Below are 25000 nucleotides of genomic sequence, written 5' to 3'. Positions count from 1 at the left end.
TTTAATCTACCCTTAGCATTCTAGTTTTCTTTGTTTACTATTACAATTAGTATATTAAATTAGTTTCCTTTCACTTTATTTTATTCTTTAGTCATTATGAAAGCATCCAGTAGAAGATATATATCGATAACCAAGTATTTTCTTAGTATGCCTTAAAAGTCTGGTTTTCTTTAATTAACCCCTCTAATACTGAGACGCATTGTTACCATGATTTTTTGGGTATGATTAGACGATTTTATTTGCATTAGGAAGGGTCTATGGAGGTCAGAAGGTTAATGGTCACAGTCTATTATTTCAATCCCTCACATAAGTTTCTGAAGCTTTATAAAGTCGCCAAATGGTAAGCAGACTGAATATGAAAGCGTGGCATGGTGCTGAAGGGGTTAATGTGAAGAGTTTGTGTAGAAAATGGTTTGATTGTATTATGATTCATTATTTACTCATCATTCACTCTTTACTCATCATTCAACTCAACTCATGAACCTCTAAAAACCCTCTTCTCTTACTCTACCCATTATCATTCACTCATCACTAATTATCTTTTTATTCATTCTTTATTCATCATTCACTTTACTCACTAACTCATTTGCAACACTCAACTCAACTCATGAATTTCTAAAAATCTTCTACTCTTCCCTCATTTACTCATCACCCGTACTATTAACACTGACTCATTACTCGCTGCTCACCACTCACTATTAACACTCACCACTCACTATCAACACTCACCATTCACTCACCACTCGCTATTAACACCCACTCACTCACTATTAACACTCATCACTCACTCACTCACTCACTATTAACACCCACTGACCACTCACCCACCACTCACCACTCACTATTAACACCCACACACTCACTATTAATTCCTTCACCCACCTCACCACTCACTCACTCACCACTCACCACTCCTTCCCTCACCACTGACAGGGAGGAGGAGAGGGAGGAGGCGCGGCGGCGGAAGTACAAGAAGATCAAGAGATACACAGCCATCGGTCTAGCCACACTCGGGGGCGGCGCTGTGCTGGGCCTGACGGGGGGACTGGCCGCGCCCTTCATTGGAGCAGGCCTTGGCACTATCATTGGTGCAGGTGAGTGGTGGTAGAAGGAAAGAGGGAGAGAGAGTGGGTAGATTAGTGGTAAATAAATAAATATAGAGAGGTGTTTGTGATGATACGTGTAGCTTTTCATCTCAGGCTGATTAAAATTAAGACTAAGATCAAGGTTAAGACAAAAAAAAGTTCGATTAAAACTAAGATTAAAAATAAGATCAAGATTAAAAAAAACTCGATTAAGACTAAGAATAAGATCAAGATTAAGACAAAATTCGATTAAGACTAAAAATAAGATCAAGATTGAAACAAAAGAACTCGATCAAGATTAAGACTAAGAATAAAACCAATAATTAAAACTAAAGAAATCGATCAAGACAAAATAAGAATAAGATCAAGATTAAGACTAACACTAAGACAAAATACCATTAAAAAAAACAAAAGTCTGTCTACTCCAAACTAGTTCCTGGGTCTGGGTCTGAATGTCTGTCCCAGGAAATGCGTGGTTGTCGGATCCTTGAGGAAGAGAGAGGGAGAGCGTTGATAAGTGGTAAAATATCAGATAATACACTAATTCTTTTCTTTTCTTTCTTTTTTTTTTTTTTTTTTCGTGTGGTTTCAATGTCCTGTGTCTCGAAACTTTCATGCCACCTCTCTTTATTTTCCCAAGGCTCTAGTTGAGTTTACACGGATTACAAAGGATGTCTACTGTTCTGGTAGCAAATTAACTACATTTTTATATTTTACACAGGAGAAACGTGTGTGAAAACTTGCCTACTCACTTCAGTGGCCTTGGAAAACAGTTGTGGTGACAGATTGAAGCCTTTTAGAACACTGTACACACACACACACACTCTCTCTCTCTCTCTCTCTCTCTCTCTCTCTAAGGCCACAGGGAATACCTATCTTGTTTTCATGGCTTGTTTTTTTTGGCATCCCGCAGGAGGAGCAGCTGCCATCTCGTCTACTGCTGGTGTGGCCGTGGTGGGGTCCATGTTCGGGGCAGCGGGGGCAGGGCTCACAGGTGGGTAGGGGTCATTGGAGGTCATGGGGAAGGTCAGCATGGGTTATATATTGAGGTTGTGAAGTGTGATTGTGTGTCTTTCTCATATCTATTTCTCTTTCTGTCTGTCTGTCTGTCTGTCTGTCATCGCCTCTTCTTGTCTTCCTCTTTCTTCTTCAAATTCCTCTTTCTTTTCCTTCTCCTCCTGCTTCTACTACTTCTATCTCTCTTTCATCTTATTTTTGTTTTATTTCTTACTCTTCTCCTTCTCATTCTCTTTCTGCCTTTGCTCCTCCTTTTCCTTCTCTTTCTCTTTCTCCTCCTCCTTTGTCTACTTTTACCTTCTACTTCCTACTTCTTCTTCTCCTCTTTCTACTCCTACTCCTTCCATTTCTACTTCTACTGCTACTTCTACTTCTTGTCCTCCTCCTCCTCCTCCTCCACCAGGGTTCAAGATGCAGAAGAGGATAGGGGACGTGGAGGAGTTTGCGTTTGACTACCTGACTGACGGGAGCCACCTGCACATCACCATTGCTATCTCCGGCTGGCTCACCAAGGAGGGCACCGAGGAGTTCAGCAAACCCTGGCTCAGGCTATACCACTCCAGGGAACAGGTGGGTGCTGACTGCTGAGTGCTGGGGGAGGGGGTTGGCTGGGTGAGCGTTGAGTGACTGTGTGCTGGGTGAGTGACTGAGGGAGAGTTGCTGGTGTTACTTTGGTATGTGGTGTACATGTCATGAAGCTCTTTTGGTATGCTATTGACCTTTAAGGGAACTGGCAATCAAGTGGACTTTTTTTAAAGTTTTATTTTCCCCTTTGCTGTCTTCCCCTCTTGCATTAAAATAAATGTTGTCTACACTTCATCTTGTGCTCTACAACAACAAGAAAGTTTACTTTTTTTCCTTTGGTTCTCAAGAGATAAGGAAACACTTGGAGAGAGTGTCTGGTTAGGGAGTGTGAAACATGAGTGGGATGTCTGTTGGAGTGTCAGAGCTCCTGTCCCGACTCAACAAGGTGGTGTGGGTACAGTAATAGTACAGTACACGTGGTACAGCTGCCACACTGCACTCCGGCATAGACAGTGTCTTGATAGGCGGTCACTGAGGGAGGTGAAGCAGCCACACACTTTTCACACCAATGTGAAACAATGATACAATTTGTGAATTTTCCACATTTCACTTGAAAGATGCACTGAGAACCTTTTCACTGGTGCTGTAATGTAGTTGTAGTAGTATTTGTGATGCAAGTGTTGCCTCTGTCACACACATGTGTGTCTGCAATACCGTACCACCACTGTACCACTGGCAGGGTGTACATGTGTGTGTCTGCAGTACTGTACCACTTCTGTACCACTGGCAAGGTGTACGTGTGTGTGTCTGCAGTACTGTACCACTTCTGTACCAATGGCAGGGTGTACATGTGTGTGTCTTTGTACTGCTGGAAGGGTGTAACTTGTAAGTGTGTGTGTTTTTGTACCACTGGAAGGGTGTGAATGTGTGTCTTTGTAGCAGTGTCAGAGTGTAAGTGTGTCTCTTTGTACCATTAGCAGGGTGTAAGTGTGTGTGTGTGTGTCTTTGTAGCAGTGTCAGGGTGTAGCAGTGAGGCATGTGTCTTTGCAGTACTGCCTCCGCTATGAGTCTCAGTACCTGCTGGAGCTGGGCAAGGCCATGGATTACCTGCTGCAGTTTGCTCTCTCCATGGCCGTGCAGGAGACACTCAAGTACACCATTCTTGCAGGTGAGGGGAGATGGTGGTGAGGAGAGGTATTGGTGAGGGGAGATGGGGGTTGTGAGGGGGAGGTAGTGGTGGTGAGAGAATAATAATAAAAAAAAGGAATGAATGAAGTCGAGTCATAGGAAAGTGGAAACACAGAAGCAGGCATGGAGTTCCAGAGAGAGTACTGGTTAACTCATTGCATTGGAGAGACTGACAGAAGATAAATGGTTGAATAAATAAAACATTCTCTTGTGCAGGCATCATCTCTGCCATCACCTGGCCCACCTCCCTCCTGACCCTGGCCTCGGTGATTGACAACCCCTGGGGCGTGTGCTGCCGGCGGTCTGCCCAGGTGGGGAAGCAGCTGGCCGAGGTGTTGCTTCAGGGGCAGCATGGCAGAAGACCTGTTACCCTCATTGGCTTCTCCCTCGGTGCTCGCGTCATCTATTACTGCCTGCAGGTGTGTCAGTCGCTTGCATCTCAGTACAGGTGTTCCTCAGTGGACATGATTGCTTCCTGAGAATCCAATCATAAAGCAGACACTTTTATAATGAATTTAACTCCTTCAGTACTGGGACGCATTTTTACCTTGAGTGTTGGGTATGATTCATATTTCAACATTATATTCCTTTTACCTTCCTTCCTTCCTTTTTTCCTCCCTTCCTCTTTTCTCTCTCTCTCTCTCTCTCTCTCTCTCTCTCTCTCTCCAGGAGCTGCACCGCAAGAAGAGCACTGCCAGCATAGTGCAGGACGCCATCATGCTGGGCGCCCCCGTGCCAGGCTACCCCAAGGACTGGGAGAAGTTCCGTGAGTGTATTTGGGTGTATTTGAGTATGATTGGGTGTGTTTGGGTGTGTTTGGGGATGTTTAGGTAAGTTTAGAGGTGTTTGGGGATGTTTTGAAGGTTTTTCAGGTATGTTTAGGTATGTTTGGGTGTGTTTGAGGGTGGTAGGGTGTGTTTGGGTGTGTTTTGAAGGGTTTTAGGTGTGTTTGCAGGTGTTTGGGTGTGTTTGATGGTGTTTGCAGGTGTTTGGGGTGTTTGATGGTGTTTGATGGTGTTTGCAGATGTTTGGGAATATTTGAGGGTGTTTGGGCAAGTTTGGAGGTGTTTGAGTGTGTTTAGGGGTGATTGGGGTGTTTGGGTTTGTTTGAGGGTGTTTGAGGATGATTGTGTGTGTTTGAGGGTGTTTGGGTAAGTTTTGGGGTGTTTGGGGATGTTTTGAAGGTTTTTTGGATGTGTTAGAGTGTGTCTGGATGTGTTTGAGGGTGGTAGGGTGTGTGTGGGTGTGTTTACCAATGGTTTGAAGAGTGTTTTGGGTGTGTGTGTGGGTGTGTTAAGCAATGAAGGGTGTTTTGGGTGTGTGTGTGGGTGTGTTTAGCAATGTTTTGAAGAGTGTTTGGGTGTGTTTGAGGGTGATAGGGTCTTTGGGTGTGTTTAGCAATATTTTGAAGTGTTTGGGTGTGTTTAGGGCAATGAAGGGGTACAGGTATGATCTCGTTAACACAGGTGAGGTGGTGTCGGGCGCATCATTAACGGCTACTGTCAGGGGGACTGGCTGCTGCGTTTCCTGTACCGCTCCTCCTCCTGCAGCATCAAGATCGCAGGACTCATGCCCGTCGAGTGGCAGGACCGCAGGATGTTCAACTTTGACCTGTCTGAAATTGTGACGGGTGAGTCCTTCTTGTTGTGTGGCTCCTTTGTTCGTTTGTTTGTTCGTTCTTCCTTTCTTTGTTACTGCCTTCCTTCCTTCCTTCCATCCTGTCTCTCTCTCTCTCTCTCTCTCTCTCTCTCTCTCTCTCTCTCTCTCTCTCTCTCTCTCTCTCTCTTCATTCCTTCCTTCTTTTTCTTTCCTTTCCATTCCTTTCCTCTACTTTACTTTACTTTCTCACTTCCTTTCTTCTTTCTTTCCTCCTTCCTTCCCTCCCTCCCAAGCTCTCCTCCCCAGCTTTCTCTCCTCCTTCCTTCCCACACACACTCCACACACACACACACACACACACACACACACACACACACACACACACACACACACACACACACACACACACACACACACACACACACACACACTAACTCCCCTTCCCTTCCTTCACCCGCCAGGCCACATGGACTACGCCAAGAAGATGGACGTCATCCTTCACCTGCTGGGCATCCGCACCCGTGACCCCCACAACTTGGACGACCCTCGGGTGAAGAAGAGTGCGTCAGATTATCCTGGCTTCTCCTCCTACCACGGGAAGATGGTGAGTATTAAGTGGTGGTGTGGTGTGGTGTGGTGGTGGTGTGTGTGGTGATGTGGTGTGGTGGGTGGTGGTGTGGTTGTGGTGTGTGTGGTGTGGTGGTGTGTGTGGTGTGTGTGGTGGTGGTGTGTGTGGTATGTGGTTGTGGTGTGGTGGTGGTGTGTGTGGTATGTGGTGATGTGGTTGTGATGGTTGTGGTGTGGTGGTGGTGGTGGTGGTGGTGGTGTGGTGGTGGTGGTGGTGGTGGTGGTGGTTGTGGTTATTATCATTTGTTTTGTTCATTTATTTGTTTTTGGTGAGTTAATGAATGAGCGATTTACTTTTTTTTATTCTTTTTTCTTTCTTTTCTTTCGTCATTTGTCTATTTCATGTGTGTTTGATGTATGAAGGTTTGTTTTTTCAAATTTTTGCTTCCATTTTTCTTTTTTGTTGAATAATGAGTGAGTATAATTGCTTTTAATTCATTCCTATCATTCATTTACTCATTTTTTATCATAATGAGTGAGAAATGAGACTAATATTTACATTATTTTGCCTCATTATTTATTTATTTATTTATTTGGTGTATATTGAATGAGTATGTACTTTTGTTCCATTGTTTATCTATTTATTCATTTGTTTATTTTGATGAGTATTCAGTTATTTTTTGTTTCCAATACTAAGTTGTCTGGATTTTGTGTCCAGTCACTTATATTTTTTAGAGAAAGTATTTTTTTTCTTCTTGTTCTTTGTTTCCCGAACCAGACTCCTTGACATGTAAAGAAAAGAAAGAAAAAAGAAAGAAAGAAAGAAAAAAAAATAGAGGTACAAGGGCAGTATTTTTAGCAGTAGTAGTAGTAGTAGTAGTGGTAATAAGTGTCTGCTGTCAATATTCTAGCCATAACTTGTCTTCTGAGCCATACGGAAACAGTTGCATGTCTTTTTTCACTCTATCTTTCATTGTGACTTTCTTTCATTCACGTCATGTATACACAACTTGCCTTTCTTTGTGTAGTATCTGTTGTAAACATTGCAACACTTCCATCGTGAGTGTGTCTGTAGAAGTAGTCACTATATCTAACATTTCCACTAACTTGTAAACATTTGATTAGATTTGTGTGTCAAGTAGTTCAGTGGTTCCTATTTATATTGCTATTTTTTTTCTCTTACTTCCTATCTCTTGTATCTGTTGTTCAATGGTCTCTACTTACACTTATTAACTTTTTTTCTCTTGCTTTCTATCTCTTTTATCTGCAGCTCAATCATTTCTTCTTATATTACAAACTTTTTCTCTTTTTTAATCTGTTGTTCAGTGATCTCTACTCGTATTCCTAACTTTTCTCTCTTACTTTCTATCTTTTATATGTGTAGTTCTCTTGTTTCTACTTATATTTACTAACTTTCTCTTACTTTCTATCTTTTATATCTGTTCTACTGCAAACTATTCTGTCTCTTCTGTCCTCCTCTTTCAATCCACACATCTATTTTGTTATCTGCTACCTCATATCTTCGTACATAAATAACGCTGGTGGCTCTTCCTTCTGTCCCGTCACTGCTAACACTAATAATCTAGGCTCCTATCTCTCATTTTCTCTTTAATATTAGTTTTTTTTATTAACTACAAACTCTTTTCTACTGTCACCTCTTATTTCTCTACTGTCCTGTCACCGCTAACACTAATATTCTACTCTCGTGTCTCTCATTGTCTCTTTAGTTTAGTTTCTTTATTAACATCAAACTCCTTTCCACTGTTACCTCTTATTTTCCTCTTTATTTCCCTCTTCACTATTTTTACTAACCACATTTCCCTATCAGCACTAATATTTCACACTCTCATCTCTCATTTCCCTCTCAGCTGTGTATCCCTGCTTTACTAATCCTACTAACCTCACAGGATGTCTCTGGGATGCGTCCTTCATCTTCGGACAGCATGCTCTTCTGTGGCCATAATGCACCCCTGGCCAGGTCTCGCTCCTCTGACGACTTGCTCATCTCTCGCTCCAGCACGCTCCTTGATCATTCAGAAAGCCCACTGCCGGAGGAGAACACCAAGCCCAGATCTCTGTCCTCCTACGATTTCGCGAGTAGAAAGTGTGTCCCGCTGAAAGTCATTGGTCCGCAGGGTTCATTCTCGCAGGACAAGCAGTCAAGGTCCCTGGTGTCCAGCACTGTTGCCATAGACCAGGCCGGGATGTCAAGGAGTCTAGGTGAGGCGGATTTCAAGGAGCAGGTCACATCTTCTAAAGGGTATTTTGATATCTTCTCCCGCAAACCTCAGCCGAGCACGGGCCCCGCCTTCACCAGGGACAAGAACACCCTTGCTGCCCAGGAGAAGTTCAAGCGACGGACGGTATCCTCGGGCAACCTGTTCCCCACCAAGCCAGGGACGTCAGGAAGGAAGGAGCTGAGTCGCACTGCCTCTCAGGACCAGCCCAGGCAGTCCATCTTCCAAATTTTCTCCAAAAAACAGGAACGGATTGATGAAGCCTAAGGTGGTGTGAGGCTGAGAGGAGGAGGAGGAGGAAGAGGAGAAGGAGGAGTAGGAGGAGGAGAAAGAGGAGGAAGAGGAGGAGGAGGAGAAGGAGGAGGTGCTGGTATATGCATTGAATTTATAAGCCTTAGTATTTGAGTGAGGTAAGAGGCAACTGTTACCTGTCAGAGAGGATGAAGAGAAGTCAGTATTGTTGATAGATTTGTGAACTAGAGAGAAGAGGAGGTAGCAGTATTGATGAGACATAAACTCTGAGTCTGACAATGATAAGGCTTAGTGTGTGAGTCTGGTAAGATAAGGAGATGCAACTTGTATTAATCTGAGAAGGAAGAGAAACTGCTAAAGTAATAAGATTGAGCTACAGAGGGTATAAGCCACAAGAACCAAGGGATAGTGTGCAAGTTTGAGAGGATAAGGAGCTTTTACTAGTATATTCAAGGGAGAGGCAGTTTGTATTGAAGAGAACATACCATTGAAACTTTAAAGAGCTACTGGAATGTATCAAGATGAGGTGCTGCTGTCAGTATTAATTCAGAAGCAGCTGCTGGCTCACATATCAACACCATACAAGTGAACACACAAAAAAAATAAGAAAGCAAAGTGGAGAGGCAGTTTTATTGAAGAACATATCATTGGAACTTCAGAGAGCTAACAGAATGAATTAAAACAAGGAGCTGATCTCACTATTTTTTCAGAAGCATGCATATCAACACCACATGAGTGAAAATGCAAAAAAAATAAGAAAGCAAAGAGGAGATCGAGGCAGTTTGTATTGACGAAAAACATATTGAAACTTTAAAGAGCTACTGGAATGTATTAAAACGAGACGCTGCTTTCGTTATCAATTCAGAAGCATAGATATCACCACCATACAAGTGAAAAAGCATAAAAAAAGAAAAAAAGCAAAGCACTAATTTACTATTACTACTTACAACTCACCACAAACAACAATACCACACACTTAAGACCCTCAGATCAAAACACACGACAGACTTCCCCTCTCTCACTTTCCCCTCTTCTCGCTGAAATAGGCACCAAGACTTACTTACCTACTTCAGCGTTATAGAAATGGTGCTGATTCATAACATTATTTTTGTAGCGTAACCTCATGAGTGTGTGTGTGTGTGTTGGTTCATGGATACACACACTCGACGCACTCTCTCTCTGTGTCTGTGTGATGGTAGAGAGTCACGATTCATGAGGCGTTATGGTGGTGTGGTGTTGGGAGTGTGTTTATCAGGCAGTGGTGTTGAGTGAGATGTAGTGAAGGTGTGAAGATAGGAAAAGGAAGAGATGACTTGAAGATTAAAGATTGGTATGACTAGAGATGGAAGAACAGGAAATAAAGATGGTGGATGATAGATAAGAATGAAGGAGAGATAGAAGGACAGGAGATGAAGATAGTAAGGATTGAGAGGTGAGAAAATAGAAGAGGAGAGAGAAAAGAAGGACAAAAGAGAGATGATGGAATGACAGAGACAAAAATAAGGAAACAAAAAGATGGGAACAAAGGAAAGACATAAGATGAGAACAATAGTGAAAAAGAGAAAATGAGAGAAGACAAATAAAAAACAAAGAGACAGGAGAAAGACAGGAAAGCAAACTAAACTATAAACTCTTGGATATAAAGGTGACAATCCCTTATTCTGACACAGCATGGCAACACAGCTAACGCAAACTGCACAACACAACACTGACCTCAAAACACCACCAGGACAAAATGAAGAGAGAGAGAGAGAGAAAGAGAGAAAAAAAAACTACGATGGATATTTTAAGCTTGTCCTCAAAATTCCTTACAAATCTAGAAACTCAAACCCACCAGCAGAAACCTAGACAATATTATGATGTGAGTAAATATGGAATGGTGATTTGAGTGTGGTTTGCATTTAGCGGTGTGTGCTTGGGAATAAGGCACTGGCACCATTACTGAGCATCACAGCGTCACAGAAACACTTGCATCACCCTTAGGACGGCACTCAGGCACTCCATCAGGCAAAGAGGCACTCACCAACGTCACTTCAGAACATTTTCCCAACACGAGTGACATTTTAAACCCTCGAAAAAAACAAGAAACCACAAAAAAACTTGACTTACCGAATCTTGTGGCCTTGAAAAACCTGGCCTGGTGAGATAAGTGCTTCAGAATAGGTCTACACATCCTACCCCAGCCTATATGATGCAGGCAGGCTGAAGCTCTAATAGCACTAACAGCCTGCCTTTCTGCTAGTTCCTACTCGCTGCTTCGACGTCCAAACCTCCATACCATCCATCAAACTCACCGCTCGCCGCACATTATCGTTCCGTTTGGCCTTTGTGTTACTGTCTCACTCACTCACCCATCTTCAGGGAGCTTGTGATAATGTGTGTAGATGTAGATGTACCTGTGTCATGTGTTTTAACCTTGTGTGTTTGTGTGTGTGTGTGTGTCTGTGTGCATTCATGTACCTTTGTGAGAGAGCTAGCTAGAAATGTGTGTAGTCATAGATGTAGCTGGTATTTGTGTGTGTGTATGTGTGTGTGTGTGTGAGGAAGGAGTGGTGCTGTGAGGTGGAGAGGCAGAAGAAATAGAGGTGGTGAGTGTAGGTGAAAGGTGATTAAAGGAACAGAGAGAAGAGGTGGTGAAAGATGTGGAAAGGAACAGAGAGAAGAAGTGGTGAAGATTTTAGAGTAAGAGAAAGATAGTGATAAAGGATAGGGAGAAAGAAAAAGTGATGATGAGCAAAGGTGAAGAACAGGAGGAAAGAGGTGACAAGGAACAGACAGGAGAAGAAGTAATGAATAAAGAACAGGAGAAAGAAAGTTAGAAATGAAAAAAGGAGGAAGAGGAGGAGGAGGAGGAGGAGGAGGAGGAGGAGGAGGTGGTGAAGAACGACAAACAAGAGAAAGAGACAGTAACAAAGAGTAGAGAGAAAAAGGAACAGATGATGGAAAAATAAAACAAGAAAGAAGGAGAAAAAAGAAGGAGGCAGATAACAAAGAAGAAGAACAAGAACAAGAACAAGAACAAGAACAAGAAGACAAAGAAGTAGAAGAAGCAGGAAGTAACTGAATAAACAAAGCAAAAACAAAACAAAACAAAACAATATCACCTCACATAACTGAAGAGAGAGAGAGAGAGAGAGAGAGAGAGAGAGAGAGAGAGAGAGAGAGAGAGAGAGAAATAACCCTGTCTGTCTGTCTACCTGTCAATCCTATGTAGAGTATTTATTTTTAGACAATTGGAGACATATAGGCATGTGAGATATATTTTGATAGCAAGGAAGTGTGTACGTAGATGTGATCCTTTAAGTTAATTATATGCACAGGAGGGAGTGGTCACTGAGTCTGGCTACCCACTGCCCCACCCACTGCCCAACCCACTGCCCACTCACTGCCCTCTCAATACCCACTCACCAGCACCCACTAGAGTAACAGATTAATAGGTAATGAGAGTTTTGTTCATGTATTTTCACAAGTGCGCTGTAGAAAATTGATTACGTGAATATTGTGGGAAATAATTATGGACAGTGTGAAGAGATAAAGATTGAGGAATGAGAGATTAGAGATTAACAGAGGAAATAAAAGATAGTTGATTGAGAGATGAGAGGTTAAAGATTGGCAAAGGAGATAAAAGACAGCAGAAATTGAGAGATTAGAGAGTAAGAAAGGAGATGAAAAATAGTTGACTGAGAGATGAGAGAATAGAGATTAACAAATGGGATAAAAGATAGTTGATTGAGGGATGAGAGATTAAAGATTAGCAAAGGAGATCAAAGGGTGTGTCAGAGTGTATCAGGGTGTGTCAGGGTGTGGGTCAAGGTGGGTGTGAAGGTGTATCAGAATTTGTCAGGGTGTATCAGTGTGTGCCAAGGTTTAACAGAGTGAGCTTCAGGGTGTATCAGGGTGAGTATCAGGGTGAGTGTCAGGGTGAGTATCAGGGTGAGTGTCAGGGTGAGTGTCAGGGTGGGTGTCAGGGGTGCCAGGACTCACACCCTCCCCCAACACTTCAGAGCGGGTTGACTTGATGCCGTCTAAACACCCAAGGGGCTCTGTTAGCCTCTCCCTTCAACCCTTAACCCTCGACCATTACCCATAATTCTCCCCAAGCCTGTGCAGGAATCCAAACCTCTTCCCTTCCCTTCCTTTCCTTCCTTCTTTCCCTCCCTTCCTTCCTTCTTCTTCCTTCCTTCCTTTTCTTTCCTTCCTTCCCCTTCCTTTCCTTCCTTCTCTTCCTTCCCTTCCTTCCTTCTCTTTCCTCTCTTCCTTCTTCCTTCCTTCCTTCCTTCCTCTTCCCATCCTTTCCTTTTCCTTCCTTTTTCATCCTCAGCTTGGTCCCTTTCCCCTCCCTGTCTGGCCACCTTCCCCTTTCCAGCATTCCCCTCTCCCCTCCCTGCCTGGCTTCTTCCCCTTCCCTACCTTCCTTCTTCCTCTCCCTTCCTGTCTCCCTTTCCCTCATCATTCTTCTTCCTTCCCCAGCTTTTCCTTTTTCCCTATGCAGCTTTTCCTCTTATCCTCCTTGCCTGGTTCCTTTTCCCTTCTGCCTTCCTCTTCCTTCTTGAGGCTTCCCTCTTCCTTCCCCAGCCTCCCCCAGCAGCTCTAGGATTGTGCCAGTACATCCTTGTTTGGGTCATACTCTGAAACACTTCCCTCTGCCTTCACTGCTTTCCAAAGGCTCCAGTTTAAGATGCACAGGTTTTCAAGGGTGTTTTTTGCAGTTTTAGCCTCAGATTTACAAGATTTCTACATTGCTGAAGGGAAAAACAGTCTTGAAAACCCAGCTGGTTGTCTCTGCGGCCTTGGAAAACAGTGTTGGTGAGAGATCAAAGTGTTTCCGAATCTGGTCCATCTTCTGTACAGTTAACATAATAAGTCTTGTCACAAAATGTAGTTTGGTCCGCCTGTGTGAGGGACGGACGAAGGGTGTACCTCTGTAGTGATGCCCTATCCTGTGCTACTACTATTGCTACCACAGTACATGCTTCCATAGGACACAGACTGAAGCACTTGTTGTAATGTAGCCAAAACTCTATTAGCTTGCCCCATAGCAGAATGTGTGTACAGTGAAGGCCAGAAGGTGTGTGCTCATTCCATTTTTTGACTAGACAATGTTTTTAAATTTTTCTATCTGGTTTATTGGTTTAGAGTGTTCCTTTACTGTTAGTGTTATATTTCATCACCTTTCGCACTCAAAACATTAATTCTCAAAACAGTTTTTCTGATTTATTGTGTTGTGTGCTAATTTGATTTTCTTTTCTAGACAATGGTTTCTTTTTTTTCTATCTGGTTTATTGTTTTAGAGTGTGTTCTGTTACTGTTCATGTCATATTTCATCAACTTTCACACTTTTTCTCAAGACAGTTTTTCTATTTGATTTGTTGTTTTAGTGTGAGTTCTTTTATTATCAGTGTCACATTTCATCAACTTTCACACTCAATTCTCAAGACAGTTTTTTGGTTTACTGTTTTGGGGTGTGTTCCATTACTGTTGGTGTCACATTTCATCAACTTTCACACTCAAAACACTATTTCTCAAGACAGTTTTTCTATTTGATTTATTGTTTTGGGGCATGTAGCTTCCCCATTAGTGTCTATATCATTAACTTGCACACTCAGAACACACTAATTCTCTTTTCTATCTGATTAATTGTTTGGGAATACTATTAAGTTTCTCAAGACAATTTTTCTATATGATTTTTTTGTCTTTTTGTGTGTTCCTTTACTATTAATGTCGTATTTCAGCAACTTTCACACTCAAGACACTGTAATTCTCTTCTCCATCTGGTTAATTGTTTGGAAATACTATAAAAGTTTCCAGTAGGTTCAGATTCCATAACATTTTTACATGCAGGACTCAACGATGTATTTATTTATTTATTTTTGTTTTATCACTTATCCTTTCTCATTCTTTTTCCTTCTTTTCCTGTTTCCTGTTTTCTTGTCGTATTATTCTTTCCTCACCACTTTAAAATGCTGAAAACACACACACACACACACACACACCACTTCTGGCTCTCACCGTACATACAATAATAAAAATATCCTTGTTGATTTTCTAGAATTTTATATAGAATTATTTTGCTGTAGATTAAGAAAGCTATTTTGATGAGATATAACAATAATAACGATAATAATAATAGTAATGATAATAATAATACTACTATACATACATAGCAAGAATATAGATAGATAGAGCTTATGTAACCACTGATGCTTAGCTTGTCTGTGAGGATGCTGGCATGTGTGTGTGTGTGTGTGTGTGTGTGTGTGTGTGTGTGTGTGTGTGTGTGTGTGTGTGTGTGTGTGTGTGTGTGTGTGTGTGTGTGTGTGTGTGGCCAGGTTATGGAAACAGGGTAAAGCTGTGTTGGGGGTTTGCTTGTGTGAGAAACGAAGGGTGAAAAATGTAGCGTTTGATTGTCGGTTAACGAAAAATAGAAAAATAGATAAATAAATAGATGAAAGTAGAGTAAATAAATAAGTAAATGAATAAATTGATAAAAATGTAATAGATAGAGAAGAAAAGCAAAAATATGTACCAAATGAATCAATAAGGAAATGGAAAAGAACAAAAACAACAAGACAAAACACACAAAAGAAACAAACCATAAAGAAAAAAATAGACAAAAAACAAAACAAAACAAAACAGAACGAACTCCAAAAATGACCTGTAATTTGACCTTTTTTGACCTGACCTCACCTGACCTCACACAAGGAAGGCCCCACACAGTAAATTGAGTCTGGCACTAAAAGAAAAACCTCATGTGTAAGTGTGTAAGTGTGTAAGTATTGGAAGCGTGTAAGTGTGTGTGTGTAAGTGTGTATAAGTATTGGAAGCATGGAAGTGTAGGTGAAAGTAAGTTATTTTAAGTATGTAAGTGTGTAAGTGTAAGTAAGTTATTTCAAGTGTGTAAGTGTGTGAGTAAGTTATTTGGAAGCATGAAAGTGTGTGTGAAAGAAAGTGAGTAAGTTATTTTAAGTGTGTAAGTGTGTATCTGCCTAACCTATCATTTTTTTTCTAACTTATTCCTATCAAGTCAAATAAACGTCTTTGCTTTATCCAACCAAACTATCTTATTTTTCTTGTTTTACCTCCACGTTTTCTTTTTTTTTCATTTTTTTTTTTTTTACTACATCTGACAGAATCATCATTTTTTTTTTATATATTATTTGTACGTATCTGATTAATTAAATGTCTCTGCTTTATCTCACCAAACTATGTCATTTTTTTTGTATCTTCTTGTTCTTGTTCTTATTGTTCTTGTTTTTGTTCTTGTTCTTGTTCTTGTTCTTTTTCATCTTCTCCTTCTTCTGCTTGTTCTTGTTCTTTTTCTTCATCATCATCATCTTCTTCTTCTTCTTCTTCTTCTTCTTCTTCTTCTTCTTCTTCTTCTTCTTCTTGTTCTTCTTCTTCTTCTTCTTCTTCTTGTTCTTCTTCTTCTTATTATTATTATTACTATTATTATTATTCCGTCTGATTACTTAAATTTCTCTGCTTAATTCGAACCAAACTGTCTAATTTTTGTTTCTATCTTATGTCTAATTATTAAAAAACTTCTCTTGAGTGTGTGTGTGTGTGTGTGTGTTTATTTATTTACCTATTTGTATGTTACAGAATTCGAGTGTGTGTGTGTATGTGTGTGTATGTGGTGTGTGTGTGTGTGTGTGTGTGTGTGTGTGTGTGTGTGTGTGTGTGTGTGTGTGGAGAGTAAGGAGTGATCGCCAGCTAACCCCATCTAACTAACAAACAGAGTAACCGCGGAACAAGCTAACCTATTATGCATATCACAACTGTCTTATTGTAACACTGACATATCCTCGTGCTGGCCGACGCTTGTGTGGAGGGAAGAGCTACGTGGGTCCTCGGAATCTTGATATTTTAGTGCGTTTTTATTATTCTCTATTTATTTTGTTTTATTTTTCATCTTATTTTGTTTTAATGCATTTTTATTATCTTTTTATTATTATTTGTTTATATTATTTTATTTTGTTTCTTTTTAAGGGGGTTTGTTAAGGTTGATTATTTATTTATTTATTATTTTTTCTTGTACTTGTGGTTCATGGTAAAACTGTACCAATCCTTTCTTTTCTTTTCTTTTCTCTTCTTCCTTTTCTTTTTTCTTTTTTTTTTTTTTTTCTTGAAGTGTTGTTAAAGAAATCATCCATAGGGTCAAAAGTATATATTGTTTTTTTGTTGTTTTTCCTTTTGTCTTCTTTCTTTTTCTTTTCTTTCTTTTATTTTTTTTTGCTCAAATTGTCGTTAAATAAATTCTCCATAAATTCAAAGGTGTGTTGGGTTTTTGTCGTTGTTTCTATGGGTTGTTGAGTGCGTTATGTATGTTACTATAGACTTCACTTATCTTTCAGTAGCGATGTTTAATGTTATTCATTACGTAAATATTTTCCAAGTTTTTATTTATTTATGGTTGAGACACTTACAGTTAGCTGAGTGTGAGGGTTTTGTTGTTTCTTTGTTTGGAGTTTTGAGTGCGTTGTGTTTCTTGATACTCTTAAAATGTTTGTATTTTTTTACGTTTCCATGTTTCTGAAGCACAAAATGTAAAGACACGTTAATTTATATCAATTTTTCATAATTTATATATACTTTTTTCTTTACATTTCCACATTCTAGGCACAAGAAATACAAGAAACACATACAACACAACAATTTCCTTTAACTTGCCACACCACGCAACACTTTTTACACCCACCACAAACACAAACACAAAATCAACCACTATTTTTCTTACATCATTTATTTATCTATTTTTCTTTACATTTCCACATTTTAGGAACAAGAAATACAAGAAACAATTACAAAACAACAATATCCTTTAACTTGCCACACCACGCAACACTTTTTACACCCACCACAAACACAAACACACAAAAGATCAATCCTTGTTTTCCTTCATACAATATAAACACAACACTTTGAAAGCACAAAAATGAACCAAAATAGACCAAACTTTTGTATAACTTCTTAATCTACAACTTATCATTACTTTACATTGAAGAATTTGTGTCTATTTGGTGTATATTTCTTTATCAGTTTACCCGAGGATCTGTATTTATCTATTTATATATTACAGGGTTCGATTGTGTACGTACGTGTGTGTGTGTGGCTCATACAGCATACGTGGGGCAGTGTAATGTTGCATGTGGTGTAGAGTGTAGAGTGTAGAGGCAGATATTGGAGAGGTAGTGTACTTGTTCTCTCCGTTGTTGTCTGCCTGTCTCTTTGCTCACCTGACCTAACCTAACCTAACCTAACCTGACCTGACCTGACCTGACCTGACCTGACCTGACCTGACCTGACCTATCCTTTCCTGACCTGACCTATCCTTTCCTGACCTCTTTTTCCTTTTTCTCCCTTTCCTTTTCTTTCTTTTCTTTTCTTTTCTTTCCTTTTCTTTCTTAACCTAACATGATTTTTTCTTAACTTATCTGACCTAACTTTTCCTGACCTCATTTTCCTTGCTTTCCTTTTTTCTTTCCTTTTTTTCTTTCTTTCTCCCTTCCTCTCTTTCTTTCTTTCTTTCTTTCTTTTTTCCTTCTTTCTGTCTTTTTTCTTTCTTCCTTTCTTTTTACATCCTTCCTTTCTATCTTCCTTTCTTTCTTCTTTCCTTCTGTCCCACCTTCCTTCTTTCCTTCCTTCCTTCCTTCCTTCCTTTAACACAACCATGCACCTTATTCCTTCCTTCTCTAATACCACCCACTCTACCCTAACCTTCCCTTCCTTCTGCAACTAACAAAAACTTTCACCTAAGGAACAGTTATTGCTTAAGGTAAATATAACAAGTTCTTTCTCTCATAAACAAATTGCCAGCTACTTTTTTTCTTACTTTTTTTTTTTTTTTTTTTTTTTTTTTTTTGGTTATATATTTGATTGTAATGTGTGTCGGTTTTTTTTTTTTTCTTTTTGTTTTGCGATGTTTTGAGTTTGTGGATGGTGTTTGTTTGTGTTTGTTTGTTTGTTTTATTTTTTTTTATGTCTCTCCTCTCATCTGATGGTTGTGAAAAATGTGATGGTTGTGTTGTATTTTTTTTTATGTGTGAATGGGAAAAGATAGCAGTTTTTTCTTGTTACTTTTCTTGATGTGAAAATGAGGAAAAGAGAGAGGTTTTCTTTGATGATATTCTTTTTTGATATGGAAAACTTTGAAAGCTATTCCAAGAGAGAGAGAGAGAGAGAGAGAGAGAGACTTATTCACCTCAGTTCTTAAGAAAAAATTAGAAAAAAAACCCCCAGAAATTTAAAAAAGTAACCAAATTTTTTTACCTCAATTCATAAAAAGAAAAAAGGAAGAAAGAACAATAGTTTAGTAATGAAGAAAAATAGCCAGGCAGTTTTTTAATGAAGCGAAGAACACCTTAGAAAAACCACACAACACAACACAACACAGGTAACTTAGTCACAACTAACGAGTTAACCTGAGTGTAGAGAACCTTCACCTTACCTGTCCTAACAAGGTACTACTCTTAACGACGCCTAGATGAAATGGTATATTTTGTTACACACACTTTAATAGGGTAATGACGTAGAGAGGTAGAGACGTACGTACATAGACACACTGTATCATACACCATCCGTGGGCCTTGCACCTGTGATCGCTACGTATTCTTTGCAATGTTGTGTTGAATCCAGGAAAGTCATGCATTTTTTGACGCTTTCTTTTGTGCGTTGTGGTGTATTAGCATGGCCGCCACATCAGCCGCCGCCGCCGCTGCCGCCGCCGTCAGTATATGGAAGAAATCAAAGTACTACGTGATTTTAATTTGTATACTTTGGTGGATATTAAGACAAGATACGCTGGTGTATTTAAAGGTCGATAGTACAGCATTACCTAACCTAACCTAACTTATCTTGCTGGATTAGGTTAGGTTAGGTTAGGTGATGGTGGAGGTTAAGAGGCAGAAACATTAACAAATTCAGTAGCGTTTCTTGTCTTAATACTCACCTATACATTTTCCCCTCGAGAATACACCAGTTGTTCTTATGTCGCTGGAATTAACCCCTTCAGTACGAGACATATTTTTACCTTATTTTTTGGGTACAATAAGACAATTTTACTTACATTTAGTGGATATTAAGACAAAATATGCTGGTGTATTTAAAGGACGATTGTACAGCATACATTACCTAACCTAACCTAGCTTGCTGGGTTAGGTTAGGTAATGGTGGTGGTTAAGTGCCAGAAACATTAATTAATAGAGTAGCATTCCTTGTCTTAATACTCACCTATACATTTTTCCTTCAAGAATACACCAGTTGTTCATATGTTGCTGGAATTAACCCCTTCAGTACTGAGACGCATTTTCACCTTGATTTTTGAAACAATTAGACAATTTTATTTGCATTAGGAAGCATCTATGGAGGTCAGAAGATTAATGGCCACAGTCTTTACTATTCTAACCCCCACATATGTTTTGGAAGCTGTATAAAATCGCCAAATTAGCAACCAGAATGAATATGGAAACGTGGCATGGTGCTGATGGGGTTTTGGTGTGTTACGGCTGGTGTTTGGAACCTTGTGTGTTGTCCGTATGGTGCGTATGATAAGTTTTTGTGTTCTGTGTTTGTGTGTTTGGTTTGCGTATGTGTGTGTTGATTTTTTTGGTGATTTGTTGTGTTTTGGTTTTCTGTATTTGTTCATCTCTTTAATATTTGTTTTGTGTGTTTTTTATTATTGTAAAAAGTGAAAGAAAAATTAATGATGTTGAAAATGTTATTGCTTACTTAATTCCAGCATTTAATACTTTTTAAATTTTTTTTAATATTTTATTACTATGAAAATGAAAAAGAAAGTTAATAATGTCGAAAAAAAAAAAAAAAAAGTTGTTAATTCTTACTTTATTGCAGCATTTATTATTTCTTTTTCTTAATCATTTTATTACTGTGAAAGTGAAAAGGAAATGGTCAGTGTCATGTCATGTTAAAAGTTTATTCTAAAAAATTTTGTTCATTTTATTACTGTCATGTTAATTGTTAGTTTATTCTACAATTTATTACTTTTTTTTCAATTTTGTGTGCATTGTATTACTGTAAAAAAGAAGAAAAATGATTAATAATATCAAAAAGTAAAAACAAAAGTCATGTTAATTATTAGTTTATTTCACCATATATTTCTATTTTATTCCATTTTTTGTGCATTTTATGACTGTGAAAAAGAAAAAAAGCAAGAGTAATAGTGTAAAAAAAAGAAGAAAAAAGTCATATTAATTCATACACGTACTTTATTCCAGTACTACTTATTACTCTTATTTTTTGTGCATTTTATTACTGTGAAAAAGAAAGAAAATATTAATAATGTCAAAAAGTAAAAAAAAAAAAAAAAAAAAAAAGTGGTTAATATCTACTTTATACCATTTAGTACTATTTTTCATTTTCTGTGCATTTCATTACTGTTAAAAAAAAAAGAAAATATCAATAATGTCAAAAAAGGTAGAAAAGTCATATTAATACTTAATTATAACATTCATTACTTTTTTTTTCATTTTTTTCCATTTTATTACTGTGAAAAAATAATGTAAAAAAAAAAAAGTAAAGAACTCATTTTAATTCATAGTTCATTCCAGCATTTATGAGTTTTTATTTCTTTATTTTTTGTGCATTTCATTACTGCAAAAAAAAAAATGGTTAATATGTCAAAAAAAAAAAAAAAGTCATGTTAATTCTTTGTTTATTTCAGCATTTATTTATTTATTTATATTTGTGTATTTCATTACTGTAAAAAAAATTAAAAAAGATAAATGATGTCAAAAAGTAGAAAAGTCATGTTAATACTTACTTTATTCCAGCATTTTGTATTTTTTTTCATTTTTTGTGTATTTTATTACTGTAAAAAAGACAATGTAAAAAAAAAAAAAATGTTGAAAAGTCATATTAATAATTTTTTGTCTATTTCAATATTGTATAAAAAAGAAACAGGGTAAATAATGTTAAAAAAAAAAGAAGCCATGTTAATTGTTAGTTAATTCCAGCATTCATTACATTAATTTATTTCTTGTCCATTTCATTATTGTAAAAAAAGAAAAAAGATAAATAATGTTGAAAAAAGAAGTCGTCTTAATTCTTTGTTAATTTCAGTACTGTTTATTACATTCATTCATTTTTGTCTTTCATTATTGTAAAAAGAAAAAAAACGATAATGTTGAAAGAAAAAAGAAACCATGTTAATTGTTAGTTAATTCCAGCATTCATTACATTCATTCATTTCTTGTCCATTTCATTCATTACTGTAAAAAAGAAATACAATTCCAGAAAAAACACACAAAAAAAAATCTTGTCAACCTTTAAGTTATTCCCCAGCATATTAAATTCCTTTCAACTCAACATTTGCCAATAAAATTCCCCTTAGCATTGACAGCAAGCATATTCATTCATCGCCCTAACACCAGTACTCAGAAACGCTTTGCTCTCTCACCACGACTATTTTCAAAGGCTCTAGCTGAAGACACTCATGTTTTTAAGGGTATTTTTATGGTTCTGGTGATGGATAAGCAAGATTTCTAGTTGATTATAAGGAGAAACTGTCTTGAAAACCCAGCTAGTCATCTATGGGGACTTGAAAAATTGTTATAGTGAGAGAATAAAGCATTTTTAAGGTTATTTTTATGGTTTTAGTGATGGATAAGCAAGATTTCTAGTTGATCACAAGGAAAAACTGTCTTGAAAACCTTGCTAGTCTTGAAAACCTGGCCAGTCGTCTTTATGGGAAGTTGAAAAATCGTCTAAGTGAGAGAGTAAACCATTTCTGGATATTGCCTTAAGAGTGACAATGAAAGCAGAGTTGTGATCAGATGTCAGCGGAGTCTTGTGGAGAAATACAAAGCTACAAAATACACACAAAAGCACAGTTTATTATTATCATTAACCCTGACACATCTTGCAAGAATATGAGCAATAGATCAATAAAGAGGAAGAGGAGGAGGAGGAAGAGGAGATAGAGTAAATAGAGAGGGACAAATATTGAGTAGAAAGAGAGAAAAATAGAGAGTGATGAAGAATGAGGGGAAAGAGGAAAAGATTAATAGCTAAAAGGAATAGGAAGAGAAGAAGGAGGAGGAAGGAAAATTTGGAAGAGGAAAACAAGAAAGGAATAGAATGATGGCAGTAAAGGAGAGGAATATAGGAAGAAGAGCAAGGAGGAAGTAAATAAGGAACAGAGAAAAGAGGAGAAGGATTAGAAAAGAAAATTGGAAGAGGAAAAACAGAAGAAAGAGGAAGAGAATGAGAACAATAAAGAAGAGGAAGGTAGGAGGAAGAAAATAAGAAATGGAGAAAAAGGGAGAAAGAGAAGGATGAGGAGAAAGGAAGAAGGAAAAACAGGAGAAAGAGAATGATAGCAATAAAGAAGAGGAAGAAAATAGGGAGAAGAGAGGGAAGAGGAGGAGAAAGAGAAGGAAGAAGGAGGAGGAAAAGAGAAGAACAGAGAAGGAAGAAGGAATATTTGAAAAGAGAAGAACAGAAGAAAGAGGAAGAGAATGATAACAATAAAGAAGAAAAGAAGAGAGAGAAGAGGAGAAGAAGGAAGAAAGAAAGAATATATGAAAAGAGGAAAATCAGAAGAAACAAAGAAGAAGATAGGTAAAAAGGAATAGGGAAAAGGAGAAAAGAAGGAAAAGGAAGAGGAGGAGGAAGAAGGAATATATGAAAAAAAAAAACAAGAAAAGGAAAATATCAATGAAAAAGAGGAAGATAGGAGGAAACTAGGAAAAAGAATAATGACAAACCAAAGTAAGAGGAAGAGAATGAGAACAACAATGAAGGAGAGGAAGAGGAAGAGGAAGAGGAGGATGAAAAAGGATGAAGAATGTGAAAAAGGCAAGTCAAGTAGCAAAAGAAGACTTAGGAGTGACTGAAGCTATTACTTAAGTAGAGAACAACCCACCCTGACTAACTGGCTGACTGGCTGACTGACTAACTGGCTGACTAATGGAAGGAATGAATGAAAGAAGGAAAGAAAATGGTTACAATATCAATTTTTTTTAATTATTTTCATGAGTCAGTGAGTGAGTGACTGGTTGGCTGACTGACTGACTGACTGACTGACTGGCTGACTGATGGAAGGAAGGAATGAAAGAAGGAAAGAAAACAGTTACATTTTTTTTTATTATTTTCATATGAATGAGTGGGTGAGTGAGTGACTGTCAGACTAACTGGCTGACTGACTGAAGAAAACAGTTACAAGGCATTTTTTTAATTATTTTTTTTTATTATTGACTGACTGACTGACTGACTGACTGACTGACTGACTAACCAACTGAACTAACTAACTAACTAACTAACTAACTAACTAACTGACTGACTGACTGACTGACTGACTGACTGACTGACTGACTGACTGACTGACTGACTGACTGACTGACTGACTGACTGACTGACTGACAACCTTTTTCATTCGTTTACTGTTTTCATGAGTGAGTGAGTGAGTGGGTGACTGTGTGTGTCTGTATGTCTGTATGCGCGCGTGTGTGTGTGTGTGTGTGTGTCAAGAAAGAAGAAACAGACAAAAACAAACTATTACATAACAGACAGACATATATACGTGTCCTTAATACTTTGTTACCTAAAAAAGGAAGAAGAAGGAGGAGGAGGAGGAGGAGGAGGAAGAAACCGTAGAAACTCTTGATCGTTTCCTTCAGAGAGAGAGAGAGAGAGAGAGAGAGAGAAGGGTAGGGTTATGTATTGACAAGTGTGTGTGTGTGTGTGTGTGTGTGTGTGTGTGGAAAAGGAGAAAGAAGAAATGAAATAGTAAGAAGGAGTGAATATATTGACAAAAAGAAAAAGGAGGAGGAGGAGGAAGAGGGGGAGAAGAAGAAACGATCTGTGTGTGTGTGTGTGTGTGTGTGTTAAGAAAAAGGAGGAGGAGGAGAAGGAGGAGGAAGAGGGGGAGGAGGGGGGGAAGAAGAAACGATCTGTGTGTGTGTGTGTGTGTGTGTGTGTGTGTTGGTACAAGAGATCTCGCTATAAATATTTAGAAATGTGTGTTTGGTTCTTGAAATGGAGAGAGAGAGAGAGAGAGAGAGAGAGAGAGAGAGTGAGCGGCGTAAAAATTGATATTCATAAATTATTTTTTTTTACTTACACTTTCTCTAATTAAAGTTAATAGTATGAGAAGCAGAAATCTATTACTACTACTACTACTACTACTACTACTACTACCACCACCACCACCACCACTACTACTACTACTACTACTACTACTACTACTACTACTACTACCACCACTATTATTACGACTACCACTACCACCACCACCACCACCACCACCACCACCACTACCTACACTTCCCTAACAGTCATCCCATCTCGCTACATTCCAGAGCCTGATTAAGAATAACTGAAATACCAATGAATTTTTACCATTTCTGAAACACGACGAGGAAAAAAATAGATTGTAAAAAGATAATTAGAGACTTTTTGATGTTGATATTATGAAAGGTTACATGTCAGAGGCAGACAGGCACGAGGAGGAGGAGGAGGAGGAGGAGGAGGCAGACAGGCAGGAGGAGGAGGAGGAGGAGATTAGAGAGAAAG

At 38.5% G+C, this 25000-nt stretch overlaps 1 protein-coding gene across 1 annotated transcript in view; it reads left to right on the top strand.

The window, feature by feature from the left end:
• Positions 1-25000, top strand: part of LOC123512554 — an 81268-nt gene that overhangs the window by 16411 nt on the left and 39857 nt on the right. Inside the window, 8 exon segments of the mRNA XM_045268981.1 lie at positions 934-1094; positions 1999-2079; positions 2506-2672; positions 3678-3795; positions 4032-4234; positions 4485-4581; positions 5287-5445; positions 5876-6018. Of these exon segments, the coding sequence (XP_045124916.1) occupies positions 934-1094; positions 1999-2079; positions 2506-2672; positions 3678-3795; positions 4032-4234; positions 4485-4581; positions 5287-5445; positions 5876-6018 (1129 nt within the window).

The sequence above is a fragment of the Portunus trituberculatus genome, chromosome 34, assembly GCF_017591435.1.
Source record: "Portunus trituberculatus isolate SZX2019 chromosome 34, ASM1759143v1, whole genome shotgun sequence".
NCBI lineage: Eukaryota > Metazoa > Arthropoda > Malacostraca > Decapoda > Portunidae > Portunus > Portunus trituberculatus.
Note: the sequence above shows the minus strand (reverse complement) of the source record. Positions and strands in the feature narration are given on the sequence as shown.